This window comes from Miscanthus floridulus, chromosome 2 (genome assembly GCF_019320115.1).
Source record: "Miscanthus floridulus cultivar M001 chromosome 2, ASM1932011v1, whole genome shotgun sequence".
Taxonomy (NCBI): domain Eukaryota; kingdom Viridiplantae; phylum Streptophyta; class Magnoliopsida; order Poales; family Poaceae; genus Miscanthus; species Miscanthus floridulus.
In genome coordinates this window covers 44,318,629-44,337,676 of record NC_089581.1, presented here as the reverse complement: position 1 = coordinate 44,337,676, position 19,048 = coordinate 44,318,629, and the positions used below count along the sequence as shown (strand labels likewise).

Below are 19,048 nucleotides of genomic sequence, written 5' to 3'. Positions count from 1 at the left end.
TTGGTTAGAGATCAGGAGTGTGGGAGAGAGGCCCCTCAAGGGCTGTGGATTTGCACCTTACATCATGTTTATGATTGAGAAGGTCATAGGACACACATTTGAGTATGATAAGAAGCATAAAGTTCTGAAGATTGTAGATGACTTGACAGAGATTAGGGTGCCTCTAGCAGGACCAGGAGGAGGAGGAGCAGCACCAGAGGCAGATTCACCTGTAGGTGGTGTAGCAGCTAGACAAGCTTCTTCTCTACCACATGCTCCTTCACATTCTTCTTCACATCACCACAGTCCTCCTTCTCCTATTCGCAAGATGTTCAGTGCTATCTTTGGGATGTGCAAGGACATATGGACCTATCAGCAGAAGGAGAGGGAGGCTAGGAGGAAGGATACTCGGACTTTGAAGCAGATTGCTTCTAGACTTGAGCTTGATCCTCCTAGGTCTCCACTATTAGATGAGGCAGCTAGTGAGTCTAAGACTGAGGAGCAGCAGTAGGGCAGGTACGACGTAGAGTTTGCTGAGTTCCTTCAGCGACAGCAGCAACAGCAGGCTCTAGTGCACCCTGACACTTTACCACTATAGGCTCGGGTGCCTACTCACTCTCAGCCATGTCCTAGTGCTATAGACGAGTATGCTTTAGACTGGTGGAGTGACCTCACGGGTAGTTTCTATGACCCGTCTGGTGCGGGTGGTTCTCGTCTAGCCAGAGCTACATGCTCAGATGATGAGGATGCTGCTAGAGATGAAGATGATGATGAGTGATCATAGCTTTCAGAGGCAGCTTCTAGCCCCCTTTTGTCCTTAGTATGTCATTGTTGGACCTTTGTGGTAATAGATGACAAAGGGGGAGAGAGACTGATTAAAGCCTCATGATAGTTTCATTTGCTTATCTTTGTACCTGAAGATATTTATGTACTGCAGGCCATAGTTTTTGTTTTTGAGCTTCATTGATGTATTTTGAGTTTGAGATAGATTGTATCATGTGAGAGATGAGACTTACTTATGCTTTATCTATGTATCTCTTGAGACATGATCTTCATTTATATATTAGTGGCTTGTGGACTTGAGAAAATGTGTAATGAGTGCTGTGTGACATACATGTGTTATATTTATTTTTATAAGGACTATGCATGCTAGAATGAAAATATTTGATGTGATGCCTTTATATTTATTCTTGTGTGATATATCTTGTCATATGCATCATGATTTTACTTTGTCACACACACATGCACCCCATGGATGCAATGATTTAAGGAAGAGTCTCCTATATGTTTTAGTATGTGCAATTGACATTTGAGGTCATTTTGTGAATTTTAATCATAAGCACATAATAAGGGGGAGCCTCTCATAAATCATTAAACCCAAAAGCTTAAATATTTATATTCTTTTGTAAGCTTTAATCGAGTTGTCATCGATCACTAAAAAGGGGAGATTGAAAGTGCATATAGCCCTTTAGTGGGTTTTTGATGATTGAATGACAACGTGATTAAAGGTCTAACCCGTTTTCTAAGTGTGGACAGGTAATAGGTTATCTCACAGGTACTTAATGAAAGCCAAAATGATGTATTGTTGTATAAACAATCTAGTTTAAGCATAAGGCAACAATATAAATGGAATTTATGCAAAGGCTTATTTATTATGGGATTTTCATGTACTATATGAAAGCAAGCTCATAAGAATTAATTAATGAGACATGAGGGATTACATATAGAATGGTCTCATATTTGAAGCTTGCTAAATTAAAATAAAAAATATAACAATACAAATGAATGGTGATTCAAAACAAGATTTGACTTAATGGCTTGAGATGGTGAAGATAGCAAGGAAAGGCTTCGAGGTACTAAGCAAGGGTGAAGGGCAAGCGATGGCTTGGCGGCTGAAGAACCTAGCTAGGGTGAAGAAGGAAGTACTTACATTTAGTTGAGGTACTAATCAAGCTATGATGGTCATGTCTATGTGGAGGATCAAATCACTATTGGCATGTTTGATGGAAGTGACTTGATACATCTGAGATTATTCAAATTTGATGAATGGAATCAAGTCACGTGCTCAAGATGGCCATGCTCAAGTGAAAAGATCAATATCAACATGTTGGCACCCTCACTTGATGAAGATTGGAATACATGGCTTTGGTTGAAAGAGATCAACTCAAAAGGTTTAAATTCATTATACTCTTTATAATTGAGTTAATAGGAATGTCGTACTATTAAGAGGGATGCATCATGTTGATAGATAATGTTTCATAAGTGCTCAAGCCAACCCATGTGAGTTTTGAGTGTTTGAGGGACAAAAGAGCTAAACTGATTTCTTGCTGGTCTGGCAATACCGGACGTGTCTGGTATTTGCCCAGCAATGATAAAAGTGTTGTTCTCGGGTTGGTTCATTGGGAGTTCCGGCAATGGTCAGAAGTTTCGACGTCTCATGCTTAAAACTGACTTGGAGGTTCACTGTCCTGGTCATACTGGACGTGTTCGGTATTTATACCAGACGTGTCCGGTATGGACGACCAGAGGCCAACGGCTAGTTTTCAAAATGCCTTGAGGGTAGGGAGTTCCGACGGTCGAAAGTTCCGGCATGCATCGGGAGTTCCGACACCTCACAAACTTCAACTCAGTTACTTAGTTTTCAAATGTGCTGAGGGTCGGGAGTTCCAACATGAGTCGAGAGTTCCAACGGTCGGAAGTTCCAGCATTCATCAGGAGTTCCGACGCCTCACATTGCCACTATAACTTAGTTACCGTTGGGGCAATGTAAGTGATACCAGACGTGTCCGGTATGCATAAGTATGGCAACAGCTTTAAAACAGCTAGTTTTTCAAGGGGCTATAAATACCCCCAAGCCTCCACCTTTGGAGGCTACTGATTCTGCTGATCCTCTAGCATGTTTTTGAGCTTTGCAAACTCTCCCAACCCTCTCTTAGTGAGTGTGTGATCCAAATTACCAAATCAATTAGTGGGTTGAGAGAAATTCAAAAAGAGAGCAATCCAACCACTTAAGCACTTGTGTATATTGTCAATCTCATGATTTGTATTTGTTACTCTTGGACTCTTCGGTCCTAGACGGCTAGGCGTCGCCGGAGAGCACCCGAGAGATTGCGGTTGCCTTGGAAAGTTTGTAACGATCGATTCCACCACCTCGGAATCAACTAGTGGAAGGAGGAAAAGGAGTTGGAAAAGACTCCGGCTAGAGTGACCTTCATGGTACCCTCTAGGGCTGACCTTCACTGGGTCGCCCGCAGCCCCCTCAACGGAGAGTATGACTCAAACGAGTCCAAACTTCGGTAAAATAAATATCGTGTCTCAATTCACATTTCATTTGATATTTGTGTTGCTCCAGCTCTTATGCAGGCTCTCTATGTATATTGTTATCTCTAGTAGGTGCCTGTAGGTTGGTTTGAAGATAGAAATCGAAAGAAGCAAGTTTGGGGCTGATCTGTAGAAATCGTGTATACCGGACACGTCCGGTATTAGAGCTCAATACTGAAAATATTTATTCTCTGTTCTAACTTTGTGTTGCAGGGTCGTAGCTTCTAGATATATTCTTTATACCTTGTTTACTCTATGGCTAACTTATGAGGGGTGGTGTTATTCTTAATTTGGAGTTTCTATTTTGGAAACTTCCTTTTCTAATTGTTTCCGTATTTAAAGGTGTTAATTTTTAGAAATGCCTATTCACCCCCCTCTAGGCGGCATCCTAGGTCCTTTCATTCATTATATTAAAATTTATCATAAGGAGTAGCAACATGGATGTGCATACATGCCGGTGCATTTTATTTATTGCAATGAGTGGTTGAATCCAAAATTCAAAATGAATTCAAATCGCTTTTGAAATTAGGTTTGAAAAGGGCTCTGAAATAAAAGAAAAGAAAAGAAAAAGAGAATTAGAAAATAAGAGAGTTTTCAAGAGTTTGCAAAAGTGCAGTTTTGGAAACCTCCCAAAAGTTCTCATCATGAAAAGTATATTTGAAACTATATTTGAATTTAATTTGGATCATATTTGAATTTGGATTGAGAAAGGAAAATAGGAAAGGTTTGTAAAATAAAAAAAATCATTTCTTCCGCAAATCTAACCCGAAGACCTCCTCCTCTCCCTCATTTCCTCACAGCCTAGCAGCTCTAACGCCCGCGGCCCGTTTTCTCTCCTCCCTTTCTCCTTCTTGGGCCGACCCAGCAGCCGCACATGCCACGTCCCCGTCTCTCTCTCCGCGCTCTGTCTCTCTATTAGCCTGGCCCCATGCCTTGAGCCGCAGACGTCCTAGGCCCGCTTGTCAGCCTTCTCCTACCTCATGACTCACCCAGACTCGCCGCCGCCGCTGAGGAGTCCGTGCTGCCCCCACCTCGTCAGCCTTGCCATGCGCGCTAAGATGCCTTGGGCCATAAATAGCAGCCGCCTGCACCGCGCCGCTACCCCGCATAACCATCAGTGTAGCCATAGCCTCGTCGAATCGTCGAGTCACCAAGTCGCCGTAAAACCCTAGCCGTCGATGAGCCGCTCGCTTCACTATGCACCGCACCACCCTTCATCGCTCCGCACCATGGTAAGCCACCTAGCCGAGATCGCCATTCCCTCCTCTATCTCCCGGTGTCCTTGGTTGGCTTTCCCATGACTCGTAGGCCGTTTTCTACGTGCACCGCTCGTCGCCGGCCATGGCGCCACCGCTAGGCTCGCCGCCGGCCATTTCCCTTCCCCTCCCATCTGATTTGCACCATACAATCTCGATTCGACGACTTAGATCCAACCGTACCCCTTTGCTGCAATTTTTACAAAAGAGACCCTTAGATTTTTAATATAGAACCCGCAGTCCAATTGTGTTCAACAGTATTTAAAAAGAGATCCCTCTTTTTTCTGTTTTCACCCCTGCCTTTTTATGAAATAATACCCGCAGTCCTTGGGCATATTAAGATAGGATTTTATTTATTTTAAATTCAAAAATCAATTTCCATCTATTTACAAAATTACCACTACCTTCGGTAGGCCATAAAATCTCCGTTTTAATTCCGATTTGATCCGTTTAAGTTGCGTTAGATTCATAATTACGTAATCTACATGTTTAAACTACTGTTAAATATATTTTCAACTTTTGAAATTTAAGGTTAGATTTAATCTATTATTTTATTAAAGGAAATCTTGTTTAATTCATAACTTTTTTGTTATAGCTCTGATTAGAGTGGTTTTCGCGTCTGTGTGTTCGTAGCAATGTGTACAACGTCTTTAAAATCTTTTTACTTGCTATTTCATATGTTTGGTGTACTGTTCTAATTTAGTTCTATTATTTGCTTCGTGTATAATTGCATGGATGCTTGTGTGGTGCTTTATGATCATGTCCAGTCAGTGAGCTTTGCGTTGGTGATATAAAAGAAGTTGGTGATCTAGAAGAAGTCCTTTAAAGGTTACAATTCAATAGAAGAAGGATCTAAGTTTAAGGCAAATATAGCATGGGATCATCCTTGTTTCTTATCAACTTTAATATATTTAATTCATATTGCATGTGTCATCTTGATAGGGATTCCCTAGAATTAAACTTATACCTTGTCTTCTATTGGATATGCATTGGGTAGTATAATGCTAGTGCTCAATTAAAAGCCATGATCTTGTAACTTGACTAATGGTATATGCAATAAACACTAAAAGATGCTTTTTAGCAACATAGAACTAGGGGGCTAGAGCATTGGGCTATTTTATGGTGCTCTAGATTTCTCTCCCTAAGGACTTATCTGTAAGTGATCATCCGGGACTTACAGTACAGCTGTGAGGGCTACATGGCTCTGACTTTAGCTCAGTATAAGGATATTTTCTAGCTTGTTAGTGGTTACCTTTATTGGCGTAAGAATGGCTTTGCCGAATTGGGTATAGTGCGCTTGGCGTAAGAATGGCTTTGCCGAATTGGGTATAGTGCGACCTCTTTCCCCTTGTGTATAGGTTGCGCGTCATTGTACCATCGGAAAGGGGGGCTTTACATCTTTTTGCCGAGTGAATCTAATGGCCCTAACTTGTTAGATGAACCTTTAAAAGGCTTTATAGTGAACCGTGCCAACCTTCCTAGGTTGTGGGTTAAGAGGCTAGCTACCTCAGGCGAAAGGGTAAATCATGACCCACAGTGAAAGTGTACAATCTCTGCAGAGTGTAAAACTAGTATATCAGTTGTGCTCACGATCACGAGCGGCCTTGAAACATTTACGGAATAGACGATGAACACTGATGATACTGATGATAAAGATGCTCACTATTGATTACTGTTTATGCTATTTATTATTCATGTTTACCTGATCATGTGTTTATATGGGCGTGTGAATAAACTTGTTGCCACCCAATTGCTAAAAGATGACTCATTAAAAGCTAATCATAGGTAAGCCAGTGTCAGCCTTTTGAGCATCATGAACCTCATGTTATATTTGTTGAGTACGACATGTACTTACGCTTGCTTTATTTTTTTAACTATTTGGATAAAAATTCCGGATGGATACCAGATTGCTAGAGTTTGGAGCAATTAGGCTTGTGATCAACCAGTTAGTTGTTCCTGTGGAATTGAAGTCTTCACCCGAAGATCGGAGTTGTCTTTCCGCTGTTTGCTGTCTAAGGTTATATCCTTTATACTAAGTACGTTGTACATTGAGGGATAAGTACGTTGTACATTGAGCATTGTCTGTTGATATTACCCTTATTTGTAGCTATATGTGAGATTTGACTTTCTGGGTTCACATATGGTGTGTATCTGGTTTTGTTATCAAAACCGGGTGCTACATTTAATTAATGCCTCTCTCCCAAATCTTGTATGCCAAAGACACTTGCATATGTGCTAATAATATAATGTTCAATTTGACCTTGTGCGGGCAAAGAAAAAAAAGAGAATGCTCTTGTCCAACACGTGTGACTGTGTGAGTTCAGAAAACGAGTCCAGAGCCTACGAAAGTGCGTTAAGAAAGTGAAGCGGAATCATTTAAAAAAGAGCCCTCGAGGAAAAGAAGCAAAGCAATGCGAAATCATGGAACTCTAAATTGTACTGGCATTGAAACTAAGGACATGTGATGTGCTAGAGAAAGTAGTGCAACTGCTGTTCGAAAGGGCCATGCAACTTTATCTCATATATAGGTACGGTACTGCCTAATCATGCCGACACTATGCAACGTCTACAAGAAATAGGAGAAATTTTGAATATTAATCGCTAGACTGAGCCTTATGTTATGGACAATGCAAAGGCATAATGAGGAAGTTAGTAATGCAGTCGAAACACATACTTGGCAACTAGTGTGTCATCTATATCTCTCCCAACTCTTAAAATGCATATTGGGGTCCCAATTCCCAAACTTACTAATTCTTCATATGAGATCCAAATCACTAACTCATGCTAATCTGGCAAATAAAATGCACTTGCAGACATTAGATTTCGCTACAAGTGTCATCTAGGTTCCTCGACTCTTAAAATACATGTTGTGATCTGGACTAAAGGCGCGGGAGAACGTGGCGGCCGTCTTGTTCTACCTATCGTGCGTCTTGACGCTGGCGCAACTGATCCTCAACATCATGCGCCCGTGTGCCATGGTCAGCATCTATGGGCTGGTTCAATGCGCGGGCAAACATAGCAAGGCGCCAAGGCCGTCGCCGCTAGCACCATTGCGACCCTTGCGGGCCCTATTTGTTGACTAGGATGATCTTGCTAGCGATGCCATGGAAGTAGCACCTGACGGGTGTGTAGGCCACGGCCGAGCCTCGTTAAGCTGCGTTGTCGAGACACTCCGCCTGTTCGCTTGATAGCTTTAGTCAGAGTATTTTTCTCTCACAATAAATCAGTACCAGCCGAACTTATCAGCTTAGAAACCAACCAAAGAACATGCTCACTCACTATGTGTCTATGTCACTGTTAACAGGACCCGTTTGGACATGTGATGGAGCCTGGGCCTAGTGCCCTAGTTCCTATAGTTGGATCACACTCCCAACCAAGTCTAAGAACCATGATATGTATTTTATATGCATTTTAGGAATTTAGAGACCTACTGAGTGACACTCCAAAGCAAGGTTAAATCCTGCCGGTGTATTTTTTTTACTCTAAAACATGTTTCACCTTTTTTTATATATAAGAAAACACGTTTCACATTATTACTACGCTCACTATAAGCATGCGTAACAGGTGGACACTGCTGGAGGTGAAAGATAACAACATGGATGGAGTGCCTGCTTATAGGGCCTGCTTGATGCAACACTGCAAGGCAAATGCATCCTGGCCCAGGCAACTGGGATGGATGTCTGGCCCAGGCAGGTTTCACCAGTTCCAATCCAAACAGGCCCATATTTGCCAAACGATAATGCTGGCCTACCGACGTACGTTTCGTTCGGATGTGGCTCATCATCCTCCACTGATCCGCTCTCTCTCAAAAAACAACACGCACGCATGGGGGCGCTGTCTAGAAATTCCCCAAATTGACCTCGAGCCAGCCCATCTGCCTGCCTGCCTCTCTCCACTTCCGCTTCCTCTCCCTCCCTCTATCTCCACTTCTCCGCTCCAGTCGGCCTCGGCGTGCTGTGCTCACTGTGGCTCGGTCTGGCGGAAGGACACCATGTCGTCCTCGGCGTCATCGCTGCCGGTGGGCGAGGAGAAGCAGGAGGCAGCGCCTGTCAGGCACTGTAAGGGACAAGGTCGTGCTCCGCGAGGTCCGGGGCAGCTCCTCAGAGGTATCCGTCTGCCACTCCCACGAGTCACTGGCCATGTTTCGGCTGCTGGATCCCGACACAGATCTGCGACGCTTGCCATGGTGCTATTTGAAGCCCGATTTCTCGGTTGTTGCCCCGGCCTTCCCCTCTCCTATGTTGCAATTGTTTCATTTTGATGTTGCAAAAGTAGATCGGGGGATGTTGCATATGTTGCAAGTGTTTCAGAAGCATGCTGCAAGCGTTTGTTCAATTTTTTCATCTGTTTCCAGACGTATGTTAATTGTATTTTAATCTGGATTTTGTATATGTTTCACACATATGTTGCAACAGTATGTTCCAAATGTTTTAGCTATTTCAGTCTTATGTTGCAGCAAGTTGTTTCATGTTGCAAGTTGTAATTTTTGGATATTTCATGTGTTTCATACACATGTTGCAAGTGCATGTTCCAAACGTTGAATCTATTTTCATACGTATGTTGCATTCAAATATTTTTCATGTTGCAAGTGTTTCATGTTGTTCGGCCGAGGGCGAGCGGTCTAGGTGCGCGGCGCGCCGGGGTCTCGCGGATGGAGGCGCTGGAGGCTGGCAGACGATGGTGTTGTGGTCGGGGCGCGCTGGGGGCGTGCTTGTCCTCAGCAGCTCATCCTAGCTCCTGAGTGCCGCCCATGCGGAGAGAGAGGAGAGGGTCAGGGGCGACCGGCGTGCGCAGAGACAAGGGTGAAGTGCGCGCATGGGGTGGGGCGAAGGCGGACGGGGTTAGGGTGAAGGTGGACAGGGCGAAGGTGGACAGGGCGGGCTGCGCGGAAGTCCGGACACACGCGCCCATCCGGATGCTAGCCGCACCCTTTGCCAAAAGAAATCTGATGCTTTTACTTTCTCAATGACTGCAACCTGCAGGATAAACACGATTCATGACCTGGATAAAACTGTGATTAATTTACCACTACTCTTTACACAGTTTTAGCTGGTTTTCAAATGTTTACAGCAAAAATGGTCCATCAGACTCTCATACTTAACTGATGGACGTCTAGAAAATGCCGATTCTTGGGTCCACTAAACCAGTATGGGGGGCCCCTTCAATCACAAGAGACCCTATTACAGAACCAAAATTAAACGGGAAGCAGAAAACTGCTGTACCTTCGTTAGCATGACCATGAGCTGTTTGGTTGGCTGACATTCGAATCCGCAGCTTGAATATAATTTATGTTTACTTCTCACATTCAGCGAGCAAACAATAAACAGCAGATTGTGTGTTTTTGCTCAGGGGCACACAGTGTTGCAAAAATCAACACAATAGGTTATCCTAATATTTGTCAAAAGGCGGCATATGTCTAACTACTACAAAAGAGGGGAAAGGAAAACCTATCCGCTTTACAGAACCAGTGCACTAGAACTACCACATGATAAGAGTTCAGGATGCAGGCGGGGCGGGTTTTTAACGTTGCCCACCAACCCGCCCCGCAAAATCAACGTTCGCGGACAACGCGGTTCAGCTGCAAGCTCCTCGTGGCCTAACATCGTTTGGTCCACCAAACCCACTAGACAACATAATAAGCTCACTAAAAACCCGCAAGAACCGCAACGCTTGGCATCTTGGTGCGGGTGCTCAGTCTGGTACTCGTTGTCGGACGGGCCGAAATGACTGGCTTCGGTATCTTCGGTAAGGCCTGATGGTGCCGTAACAGAAGCTCGCACGATCATCACAACAGCTTCGCAGCCTAGTAAACTTAGGACAGAAAAATGCACTTTCGAATTTTATTTGTCAGTACTCGTTTTCGAATTTTATTCGAAAAATGTACTTTCGTAAAATTCATCCGAAATTTCACCCCAATTTTTTTGACTAGCACATGAAGTATATTTCAGTCAATGCAGAGTTGCAGAGTGACATCCATACGTTATGTCTTTGTTTAGTAATAATAACTTTTGTTACAGGATATGTGTCTTTGTCTCTGTACCTGTATTTCTTGATGTTGTTATATTTGAGAACGTACAATATATATATAGCCGGGATATGAAAATTAAAATGATCAGTGCAAAGTTGTATCATCCTTGCTCGTCGATTAACTGGATATGAAAATTTAGCTTGCAGGTTCCAAGTTCTTACAGGATATGTGTAGATACTGTACGCGCAGAGATATAGTGTACACATAGCCTCCATTGCAGTGTAGCGGGTCTCGCTGGTTTTACAGCGTAGTCTGTTATGTCCGCGGAAAATTTGTCCGCAAAGTTTATAGCTTAGCGGCTGACCGCAAGCCCGCTAACAAACTTTGCGGTGAGTGATGCGGGTTAGCGGCCGGCTGCGAACGAGCCCGCCTACAAGTAGGATAAGAGTCATCTATCTAAAACTAACAATTTACAAGATATACGAGTTGTAAAACTGCCTGTATGAAAATGCAGCCATGCTTATGTACTTTCATAATACTGCCTAGGAAATCAGAAACTGAATGGTATCTGTCATAATTTTTGTCAAATCTCCACACTCTGAATCAGCAATGGATTTGAATGTCTAACTTCAGTTTCTTCACTTGTCTAGCTTTCAATGCTTTCGTTTTCTGAGTCTAGGTTTCCTCCCTATCCACGAAAGATGGCACCCCAATCCTGTGGTAGTCTCAACAGAACCGGTCTTTTGCAGAGTCTCAGCAGAATTGATGTTCTGTGCCTTCGCACGCTTCACTGGCTCAGCTTTACGCATTGTAGCAATCTCATCAGGTTTGCTGTTCTGTGCAGCCTTTGTTTTCCGCATAGGCTGCTTCCTATAAGTTGTGGTAGTCTCAGCAGAATCAATCTTCTGCGCTTTGTCAGTCTCAACTGAATCGATCTTCTGCTCTTTGTCGTTTTCGACAGAACTGTGCGTCCCACTGCTGGTAATTTTCTTCATCAGCTCATCTAAATCATTAGTCATTAGGTCCAGAGATTCAAAGAAGTGGTGCTCGTCATCGCTACCAATCTCAGACTACAGACACAAATAGAAGAAAACATGTTAGGAGTTGCAACAGATAACGCAGTGATCATCAACAGACTAGGTATATTAGCTTACATTTGCTTCAAGTTCAATGTACTGAAGACCTTTCTGCACGATTCTGATCAAGGTACCTTGTGGGATCATTCCCTGGATGTTGCCTTTTCCAATGCCTGCCTCATAGAAGAAATTGAATGCTGTATGCACAAATCCTGCGATTTCGTATGGAACAAATAAAGCATTTAAACACGGAATACTTAATTTTCAAATTAAACCTTAAATATAATTTACATGCTTTAATACACAAAAACCTAAACAACACAGCAAAGGAAAAAAAAACAGAGAACAATAACCGAAATCAATCAGCTAAAGAAAAGCTTGATTCTACTTTTTATACAATAAAAAACTGTTACAGTTGTCTCATACTGAGCAACAAGCTAACACTAAACAATCAGCTAGGTTCTAGTGAGTTCTTAGAGGTGCTCAATTATTTAGCGGGAAAACCTGACAAAGTATACAAGAAACAATTAAGCAATGCAGAAATAATTCTGTAATCGCTCAATGAAGGATAGTAGTACAAATGGTGCCAATGTTTTATTACTACATTAGATACTGTTCTTTTCTTTAACTCTAAGTTGCCAGGAACTGTGCAGGTCGGGCTGTTTTCCATTTTGGAACCGTGCAGTTAGAGGTGGAGCTTGAACAAGAAATCAGGAGGGGCCAGTCTGTGTAATTATGCTGTAAACAACAATTAACAGCACCACATTTACTGTTTACTCAGTGCAAATCATGTTTGACAGGAGGGGCCATGGCCCACCTTTGTCTGAACTAAGCTCCGCCCCTGTGTGCAGTTGTTCGGTTTTTGGGTCCCCTTTTTCCCTAAAAATGGTCCAATTCATTTTCTTATAATAAATTATGCAGCAACAATATTGTCGCCCTTAAGAAAAAAATGTTGCCAGGAACCCAAGTGCTTATAGCTATTTGCATAGACCAAATTATGGGTCAACTAAAGAATAATGCCAGAATCAATCAGTGTGTGTGTGTGTGTGTGTGTGTTGGGGGGGGGGGGGGGGGTTGCGAAAAGTCTAATATTAAATTATCATGTAAGCATGAAAGAAGGAATGCTCCAACCAAGGAAAAAAATGTTGCCATTCATTCAGTTCTCCTACCAAGTTCGTATGTACACTTGAAATCAACCATTTTTCATATCAAACAAAACAACACGCCAACAACACTTTATTATTCAATCCTAACTTATAAAGAATTGGTATGTGGCCACTGCTCAGTTAGTTGTTTAACTGTATAAAAAAACATGAAGTAGCTACATAAAGAACCCAAACAAAATTGTAAAAATTGGCCCAAAGATGAACCAAGCAGCACATATTCTAATAATCCCTTAAAACAAAAGTTAATCATGATTTCTGTTCTTAACAAACCGTGTTTCAGACAACAAAGCTAATAATGAACTGGGCACAATATTTTTTCTAACTCTGTGGATGTTTCACAGAACACCATATTTTTTCTAACCACAGTGCTCCATACTTCTTCTAGCACCGTTAAAGTTTTATTTAAATTAGTACTGTTGTAAGTTTCATCTGGTTATAAAAGGATGTAGTACGTCTTAAAAACAAAGAAGAGGTGTTTCTGAAAGGAATGAAGCACCGTTAAAGTTTTATTTAAATTAGAAGTACACTCTCTCCTGGTTCAGATTTATAAAGAAATTAAGACGCACTAAGCAATTTGATGAAACCAACATGACGATGAATGACCCTGACCCGAGCCAAGAACCAACCGAAATTTATGGAACAATGGTAACAGATGATTTCATAAAATCTGTTCCTGCTGCCTCCCTTCACCTTCCTATTTTTTTTCTTTTTGTTCTCTCTAGACATAAATCTTCCAGATTTTCACTCGAACTAAGCAAACCAACACTAATTCCAGCCATTACATAGATCCCTAACAACACAATGATCAGAATATACCCATGAAAGAACTGACAAACATGTAATGCTAATATCTGACCGAGATGTGAAAGGATTAGATATGGTTCTGAAACCTGATTCCTGGAGGTATCTGTACACGGCAGCATTCAACTCAGTTCCTGTGAGGGCCTGAGGCCCTTCTTTCACCATTGGAGACTACACTGAAAGAACCAACCCTTTCTTGGAGTCTAGCAAGGTTACAAAGTCAGTCACTGAAGATTTGGCAGCTACAATAGTAACATAATGGTATCTTACCCAAACATTGAGGCAACAAAACAAGTTCTTGCCAATTCGTGTAAAATAATACAAAATTTAAACAATAATTGGCTGCATTTGAGCTCTATGCTGGAAATTCCATGAAGCCAGGAACATCAGAGTTCAGAGGTGCCAATTTTTTGCATTGAGTAATCATAGCATTGCCAAAATTTGGTAACAGACACACTTGACAACGATCAAGAATTGGCCAGACTGATTGTCTAATTATTAAACCAACAGTAAGACGAATATAACTATACAATTAAAAAAGATTCTGATGCAAGCAGCTACCTGGTGAACCTAACCAACACTATGAATTTACCTAATAAGTAATTACTGGGCAATGTTGCAATAACAACCAACAACTCGGAGAGTTTCATCCAATCAATGCCATAACTTCCATCTAGACTGAGCAAGCCAAAACCGGAAGAAGTATTTATGTTTCATAGTTGAGGCTGAACACGAATTCACAAGCTCCGAATCCTAACCAAAGTGAGGAGTTGACTAACGCCTTTATCTAGGTGATGAGTTGACACTGGCACCAAGGGAGAACCAGTACTGATCTATCTGAGGAAAAGAGAATCCCATTCGTGGTTATCGAGCAATTCAACACTAAAAGCAAGAAAAGCCGACCCTTTACTTTGTTCAGAATCATCCAAGAACCCACAATATATACCGGTCCGGGGAGTCCAAACACCATTAACAAACAAGAAAGAATGTCCAAATAAACAGTGCGAGAACCCTAGCGCTCCGCCATTGGGAGACCAAGGACAGAACAAATGCCTGGCATGCTCCGCGGGCCAATTCGATGAAACCTCAAAGCAAGGAAGAAGAAAGCTGGAGTCGCCATCCAAGAAATAAAGAACCAAGCAACACGCAATTCCTACACGGGCGGGGCGCGGCTTGAGGCCAAACCTGAGGCGCTCTGGAGGCAGCGGTGCACGGCGGTGGGCGTAGAGGTGGTCGTGCGCGACGCGAGCGCCCGCGGCTTCGCACGGTGGCTCAGGAGATCGTCCGACGGCGCCGCGCGGAGCGAGAGGAAGAGAGGAGAAGTGGCGAAGGGGTTTGGGTTCTTGTCATGCCGCTTGCCGACGAGAAATCTTGGCGGTGGCGCGGACGCGCGGTGCGGGGAGTTTGGGCTCTCTACTAGGCCGGGGAGAAAGGCCAGAAGGGTAAAAAGAGCTGCTTCGGAGGAGAGAGATTTTATGGGCACTGCGGAGTGGGGCCAGATCGATTGGTTACGGGCCAGGGACTCTAGCCATATTAATGTTAAGTTTTTTTTTATCCACGTTGTTATAATTTTTAAAGAGTTAAATGCACTCTAGGTCCACAAACTTGTTTAGGGGTGCCAGATAGGTCTATAAATTTGAAAAATGCATTTGTGGCATAGTAATCTTGAGTTTTGGTTCACTCGAGGTCCATGTTGCCAAATAAGCAGGTTTATGCTGATGTGGTGTGTCCAGGGTGGACTTAGCCTCCCAGCTGTGTCACGTGAGCGGCGCGTGACGCACCCAGCCAGCCCGCATCCTCTTTGCCAATATGCAGAAAGCCCCCGCCGCATCCTCCTTCGCTCTCTCTCAGTCACTGTCTCTCTCTCTCTCGGGCTCCCTGCTCCCCTCATTCTCTCTGCCCTTGCCTGCACCCTCCACTCTGTCGATCTCCTCCATGGCGCAACAGTGGATCTGCTCGGTCCCGAATCGGCGCAACCTTGACCTCCTTCTCATCATATGCTCGGATTGCAGCCGGCGGAGGGTGGTGCGGCGGGTTTCAACGCAGGAGCACAGCCGAGGGCAAGTTTTTTACTGTTGCCCCTTCCATAAGGTAAGTTAGGGTTTGGAAAGTTTGATTCTTGGTTGCCTGTGAGCTGCATCTCGATCTTGATTTCATTTTGGCTGCAGAGGAATTTGGGTTGTCCTTTTTTCTACTGGGAAGATGAGTATGAGGAGCATCTGAAGGTGCTAGCTAGGGAAGTACTGTTGGCTCCATTGTTGGCAAGTGATGGAGAGCACAGCACTGGAGTTCCCAAAGTGGAGGCAGTAGCTTCTGAGATGAAGGATATTGGGCTGGTAGCACCTCGGGAAGAACCAATGGTGAAGGAGTCAGGAGTGTTAGCAGTAGCACCTAGGGAAGAACTGCTTGTGACATTGAAAGCTCTGTGTTTTGTGTGTGTTTGTATGCTAGTAGTTCAGGTGCTGATCTTGTTAGTGTTGTTAGTGAAGTGAATGGCACCATGTAGTGTTAGTACTGTTAGTGTAGTCAATGACATCATGTAAATTGTTAGTCTGTACTTTTGTTAACCATAATGATGCAATGGAATGGCAGTTAGTATCATGCCATTGATCTTGAAATATTTGACACAAATTATGAACCCAGTAATCTTTGAGGCTAACAGAAATATTTGACAGGCAATGTGAACCCAGGCAAAATTTTAACAGAAATTGTGGACACAGGAAATATTTGACACCAACTGAGCTTGACATTGCATTGAAAAAGTTCACAAGCAGCATTCATGGCAACCAAGTCACCAACGGTAGCACTTTCATCTTACAGAACCAAAAGCATGTCATCTGTGCGTAACTGGTATCACCACCAGTCAATCAAAAGCATCTATCATCACCTATGTGTACTGGTGCCACCACCACTAAGTTACTCTAGTAATCTGACTTCCACTAAGTTACTCTAGTACCAAAATGATATCAACATCCAAGTGTTACATCATATTGTTTTGGGTGCTACATCACATATTTACATACAACAGCTGGATTAGGCCACACACAAGTTTTTTCTGTTGGAGTAGTCTTCTTCCCTGGCTTCTTTGCAACCTGAGGTTTCTCCTTGGGATTTGTAGGCACCTTGCGCTTCCCTACTGTGGCTCTTCCTTTCTTGGTAGCAGTAGATGGTGCTACAAGTCTTGCAGCAGGCAGGTTTGACATGATGAAGGTTGAGTTAGGCAGAGGTTGAGGTTGGACGCTTGATGTTGCAACCTGTGTGTACTAGTACAATTCTATAGTCAGGTTGTGAAATGCAAAGGAAAATAGTAATAGTCATGATGTTCTGTACATACCTCTTGGTCCAGATGTGAAATCATTGTCTCTATTACCTCTACACTTCCTTCTGTAATCTGAGACCATGGTGGCTGACTCCCATCTACAAAATGGTACACAGTCTGCAACAGAATAATGTTAGTGAAATGAGACAAATTTGTTGCATGGTAGTGAAATGAGACAAATTTGTAGCACTGCAAGTACCTGAGCCCTTGCATAATCATACATGTCTTTTTCATGCATATTACTTGGCATTGCTTCCCCTTGATCTGACTGTCTTATTTCTTCATCTTCAGCATTGGTCTCTGGCTGTTTTTTGGGCATCGGTCCTGCTTTCCTAAGCTGGCAGCCCTTCTTATTGTGGCCTTTGTCTCCATAGTAGCTGCATGTCATAGCCACTCCATGTTTTGACAGTTTACTTCCTGTAGCAGTTTCTATTTCTGTTGGTAGTTTCCTTCTATTCTTTGAAGGCCTACCCACCTTTTTCTCATACTTGGGAGGTAGAACCTTGGGTGCAGATACCTTCTCCTAGGTGGTCTTATCACTACATGGCATGATCTGACCATATGCTACAAGGAACCTTGCAGAACTGTAACAGTCATGGACCATTGATTCTGTAGGAATTCTTTCATGCCTAAGACATGAGATGGCATGGGAGCAAGGTATTCTAGTGAGATCCCATCTCCTGCACTCACATTTCTTGAGTCCTATATCAACTATGTAACTATGGTCCCTATCTTGAACATGAAAGATTCCTTTACCAGAAGGGATGGCATAACATGTGTTTGCCCACTCAGAAATCTTATTGACCTTTTTCCTTATTTTAGGACATATTGGACCCTGCCACATATCTCCATATTCTTTCTCCTTGGAGTAGTGCCTTGCCATCAATTGATTCTTAATTTGCTCTATCATACTCAACACAGGCATTTCTCTAGCATCTAGGATGAATTTGTTGAAAACCTCACAACTATTATTCAATAGGATGTCACACTTGCTGTAAGTACTAAAAAAAGATCTAGACCATGTGTTAGGGGGCATTTTCTCAACCCACTTATAAGCCTTCTCATCTAGCACCCTAAGTTTGTCTATGTTTTTTGCCCACTAAACTACAGTACTAGATCTTACACATGCCCAGAGTTGTTTTTAAGTTCTCACCTTTGAAGTGCTGTTGGAAGTTGGAGTACATGTGTCTAACACAAAATCTGTGCTCAGACTCTAGAAATACTTCATCCATAGCTTTAATTAGGCCCTGCAAAATTCAAATACATAGATTGTCATAAGTATACAACAATCACACACAGTTGTCATAAGTTCACAGATTTAACATAACTTGGACTACAATGAATGGAAGATTCCTCACCTTCTGCTTGTCAGTCATTAGTGTCTAGGGGTATGTGTTCTCAATCCCTAAATCCTGCTTCAGTGTTGTCAAGAACCATCTCCAAGAATCTAAACATTCCACCTCAACTACACAAAAAGCAATAGGGAAGATGCAATCATTAGGATCAATTCCAACTGCAGTAAGCATTATACCACCATACTTAGTCTTCAAATGGCACCCATCCAAACAAATAAGAGGTCTGCATCCTCCAAGAAATCCCCTTTTGCAAGCACCCAGAGACACATACAGTGACTTGAATATGTTGCCATCTAGGTTAAGGTAGAAGGTGTTGTAAGGATTGGTCTTCCTCAACTCATGTGCATAATCCCAAAGCATGTTATATTGTTCCTCTTCATCTCCTAGCACCTTTTTCATAGCCAACCTTCTAGCTCTAGCAAGCTTGGTCCTTAATGGAGTAAGATTCCACTCCTTCTACACTATCCTAGAAAAGTTAGACAGTGACATTTTTTGGTCTGCTCTGAATGTCTCAATGTATTTCTCAGCAAGCCAAGTAGATGTGCAACTCTTCAAGACCCATTGCTTTTGGCAACTGTGTTTCCCAGTATAAGTCTTGATCATCATGCCATTAGCCCTCTTATCATATGATGCATAAAGGAACCAAGGACATCCTTCTAAACAGTTAGCTTGAAGCCTTTTCTGTTCATTCCTAGGCATCTTGATATCCACTCTGTTCCTAAGACTATATTCAGTTATAGCCTTCCTTAGCATCTCAACAGTGTCAAACATCATACCCACCTTAAACATTGGGTGGGCCATGTCCTC

At 42.7% G+C, this 19,048-nt stretch overlaps 1 protein-coding gene across 1 annotated transcript; it reads right to left on the bottom strand.

The window, feature by feature from the left end:
• Positions 1-10,799: 10,799 nt before the first annotated feature.
• LOC136522911 (WD40 repeat-containing protein HOS15-like) lies at positions 10,800-14,987 on the bottom strand. The gene is made up of 4 exons (XM_066516708.1): positions 14,753-14,987; positions 13,657-13,770; positions 11,679-11,812; positions 10,800-11,594 (listed from the first exon to the last, which is right to left on the bottom strand). The coding sequence occupies exons 2-4, from the start codon at positions 13,730-13,732 to the stop codon at positions 11,178-11,180; spliced, it is 627 nt and encodes a 208-aa protein (XP_066372805.1). The 5' UTR covers positions 13,733-13,770; positions 14,753-14,987; the 3' UTR covers positions 10,800-11,177.
• Between the last annotated feature and the right edge of the window lie 4,061 nt (positions 14,988-19,048).